The sequence below is a fragment of the Pempheris klunzingeri genome, chromosome 8 (genome assembly GCF_042242105.1).
Source record: "Pempheris klunzingeri isolate RE-2024b chromosome 8, fPemKlu1.hap1, whole genome shotgun sequence".
NCBI lineage: Eukaryota > Metazoa > Chordata > Actinopteri > Acropomatiformes > Pempheridae > Pempheris > Pempheris klunzingeri.
Window position 1 is genome coordinate 5146828 of NC_092019.1, and position 3825 is coordinate 5150652.

The window sequence follows — 3825 nt, forward strand, 5'->3', positions numbered from 1 at the left end:
ATGACAGGTCAGGTCCTGGGGAATCCGGCCGGCGGAGCTCACATGGATGACAACGCCGCCATCCGCATCAACGTGGGCGGCTTCAAGAAGCGTCTCCAGTCCGACACTCTCTCCCGGTTCCCTGAGACGAGGCTTGCGCGTTTACTCCACTGTCAGTCCAAAGAGTCCATACTGGAGCTGTGCGACGACTACGACGACACAGAAAATGAGTTTTACTTCGACAGGAACCCAGCACTCTTCCCCTATGTGTTGAATTTCTACAACACGGGTCGGCTGCACGTCATGGCCGAGCTGTGCATCTTCTCCTTCAGCCAGGAGATCGAGTACTGGGGCATCAACGAGTTCTTCATTGACTCCTGCTGCAGCAGCGCCTACCACTGTAGGAAAATGGACCAGGACCGGGAGGACTGGGATGACAGGAGCGATGAAGGGAGCACCACTTCATCTTTTGACGAGCTGTTGGAGTTTTACAGCGACGCCACCAAGTTTGACAAGCAGCTGCTCGGGAGCGCACGGAGGCGCGTCTGGTTAATGCTGGATAACCCCGGCTACTCCGTGGCCAGCCGCATCATCAGCATCCTCTCTATCCTGGTGGTGCTTGGCTCCATCGCCACTATGTGCATGAACAGTATGAGCGAGTTCAGCCTGTTGGACAGTGAGGGGCAACCCACAGAGGACCCCCGTTTCGAGACTGTGGAGCACTTTGGCATCGGCTGGTTCACTCTGGAGCTGGTCGCCAGGTTCGTGGTGGCGCCGGATCTTCTACATTTCTTCGAGCATCCTTTAAATTTGATAGACCTGGTGTCCATACTCCCATTTTACCTGACACTCCTTATAAATCTGGTGGTGGAGAGCAGCCCGGCGCTGGCCAACCTGGGACGCGTTGCGCAAGTGCTGAGGCTGATGAGGATTTTCCGCATCCTGAAGCTGGCCCGCCACTCCACGGGGCTGCGCTCCCTGGGGGCCACCCTCAGGAACAGCTACAAGGAAGTGGGCCTGCTGCTTCTCTACCTGGCGGTCGGGGTGTCATTTTTCTCCGTCATGGCCTACACGGTGGAGAAAGAGGACAGCGAGGATCTCTCCACCATCCCGGCGTGCTGGTGGTGGGCCACCGTCAGCATGACCACCGTCGGGTACGGAGATGTGGTGCCTCTGTCCATAGCGGGCAAGCTGACCGCCTCGGCCTGCATCCTGGCCGGGATCTTAGTAGTTGTGCTTCCGATTACGCTCATTTTCAATAAATTCTCCCTCTTCTACAAGAGACAAAAACAGCTGGAGATCGCAATGAGAAGCTGTGATTTCGACGAGGGGATAAAAGAGGTGCCCTCGGTTAACCTGAGGAACTATTACGCACACAAAGTCAAATCCCTCATGGCGAGCTTGTCAAACATGAGCCGGAGTTCACCCAGTGAACACAGTCTGAATGAATCAATACACTGAAACTATGTAAGCAAGGACACGCGGTCAGGCTGAGCGACACCGTTCATCCAGTGTGGCCGCATGAGGAGCTGTCCAGAGTGCTGAATCCTCTGGGTCAAAAGCCCACTCTCTTCCACTGATGTCTGACGTTTGCCTCTCTGTAGCTCAGTGCAATAACGTGTTAATCTATATGTCAGTCACAGTAAGAGAGTAAGCAAATGTACAGGACGGCCTGAATTTGATTTCACTGTGCATTACTAGTTCGACCCTTCACCAAATAGGCCGAAATGTGGCCACGTAAGATTAAAAAGACAGAGAATGCTGTAGTTGTTTACAGTCCTAGGTGGTGTCACACTGTAGTCCACCCTCCAGCTATACTCGTTGTGATCAAATATGTCTGAAAGTAACTCCAGCTGTATCTCTCTTGAAGAATGTTGATGTGTAATTGTCATGTTGCAACAAGAGTACTTCAGATGTGTGGTTAAAGCAAACTGTATTAAACAAAAGATACATAACGGAGTCCCTCATGTTTTTCATGTGCAGAGCGAGGGTCTTTTAGCGTCTCCCTGATTGAGATAACACACGTAAGCCTGAAGGGGGAAAGAGGGGTTCATGGTAGTGACTGACAGACTATCTAAAACAGTCAGACAGGCATGGCAACAGCCATTCAGAGCTGACATGTTGAACACATTTATTCTGAGGATCTGATTTCTTCTGATTTTTGGGCTATTTTAGTTGGCAGAAACAGTTGTTTGTTGTTTTATCAGTATGTTTTATGAATAAGCTGCCGGTTGCTTCACAGTAAATTGACAGCCGCAAACATGGTATCATACTAACAGCCAAAACAGACTTACTTATGTGAAACATCACCACAATAGACACTTTTTCATGCTTCCTGCTTTCTGCCGCTCTGAACTCTGAGGAGAATTGAGTAGAAAATACTTTAAATACAGCTATAAGGTGTGGCTACTACTGCCTACTGAGAGAGCAGCTGACAGATATATATCTTTTCTCTTGTCGTTGTTGCATTTCATACACAGTTTCCATTCCGCAAGTCATTTGTCTCCTTGTCTACAGCCTGTGAACATAGAAGACGAATGGGGGAGACAACCTCCGTGTATCTTCTCTCTTTCTATCAAGGTGTCTGGATAAAACAGGTTTTCTTATTCCACTGGGACAAGGTGACGTTTTCTTTTTCGCTTTTCCCTCCCTCTGGTCAGCATCACAACAAACGGCTCTCTCACTCGGTGCATTTGCAGGAAGGCACTCACTTAGTGGCATTGATTTCAGTTTAAAAGATAAAGAGCCATTTGATACACGTAGACACCAACTCAAAAAACTCAATTCTTTTGTCATCTCATATTTCTGTGCAGTTAGAGGCATTGATTTCAGATTTTAATTTTAAGAGCATTTTATTTTGAAGAGCCAGTTCTTAAAATGATTTCTATATATCAGATGATTGTTATTATTTCTCTTCTCACCAAGACAGCTGTGGTTGGAGCAGCACTGTAGCACCTTTTTTCACAATTAACTGTTTTGTTTTTCTCAGGTTTACAGATAATTCACGCATTTATGCACATTTCAACAACATGAGCAGTCAAGCTAATCTCCAGTCGGATAATTTAGAATTCATTGTCTCCAGGTTAATATGTGTAGACAGGCAGAAGGTATTGTACGTATTAGTGCTCACAGTTAATTAGTGCGAGCATACGAAGCTGCAGATTGAGGCAGGTCCAGGAACTCCTAGAGACAAAAATAATATTAGTTTAATGTCACCTTTTTAGTTCACAGAAAGTACCAGAAAAATGTATTATTATGTGATTATATAGGTTTAACAATTCCAAAAAATCTCTATGAAAACAAAAAGCCTGTGTGTATATATATAATAATAACAGTATCAGATCACTGAGGTTTGATTAATTCAAGGGATGATTGCAGAATAATGATAATAGTGGTATAGAGATAATTTCAATTCACTTCAGCGACGAGGGCGTGCTCACTGGGAAAATCCTAATGAGAAATCTGCGAATTGCCAGTTGTTTTCCAAGTATTTCCAGGGAGCTCATTTGAAATAATATTTACCCTCAGAGGCCAATTATATGAGTCGCCTTTTGTTTGCTCCTAAACCTTTAAAGCCTTTCCCCCGGGAGAACATGAAAAAATACCACACAGCGCCAAACTAGCACGGAGAAATCAGGCGAATGAGTTCACAGCGACAGTGGGTGACCATTTAACATATCAGAAGAGAAGCATACCAAAAAAGAACAGTAGTTTACCTTTTCCATCTTAGGGAGAGGAAGGTAATCATAGAATTTAGAGGGAGATTGCAATGTACTTAGGGACTGTGGGCATACAAGAGAAGCAGTAACAAGATTAGTAGATTTGTCCAACGTCGTCCAAGTCCAA

General features: G+C 46.0%; 1 protein-coding gene across 1 annotated transcript; it reads left to right on the forward strand.

Annotated features, from left to right (window-relative positions):
* Nucleotides 1-1440, forward strand: LOC139205686 (delayed-rectifier potassium channel regulatory subunit KCNS2-like). The gene has a single exon (XM_070835976.1). The coding sequence runs from the start codon at nt 1-3 to the stop codon at nt 1438-1440; it is 1440 nt and encodes a 479-aa protein (XP_070692077.1).
* Nucleotides 1441-3825: the final 2385 nt, after the last annotated feature.

What these genes read in the sequence shown, in the direction of transcription:
- LOC139205686 (XM_070835976.1), top strand. Translation starts at nt 1, where the DNA reads ATGACAGGTCAGGTCCTGGGGAATCCGGCCGGCGGAGCTCACATGGAT.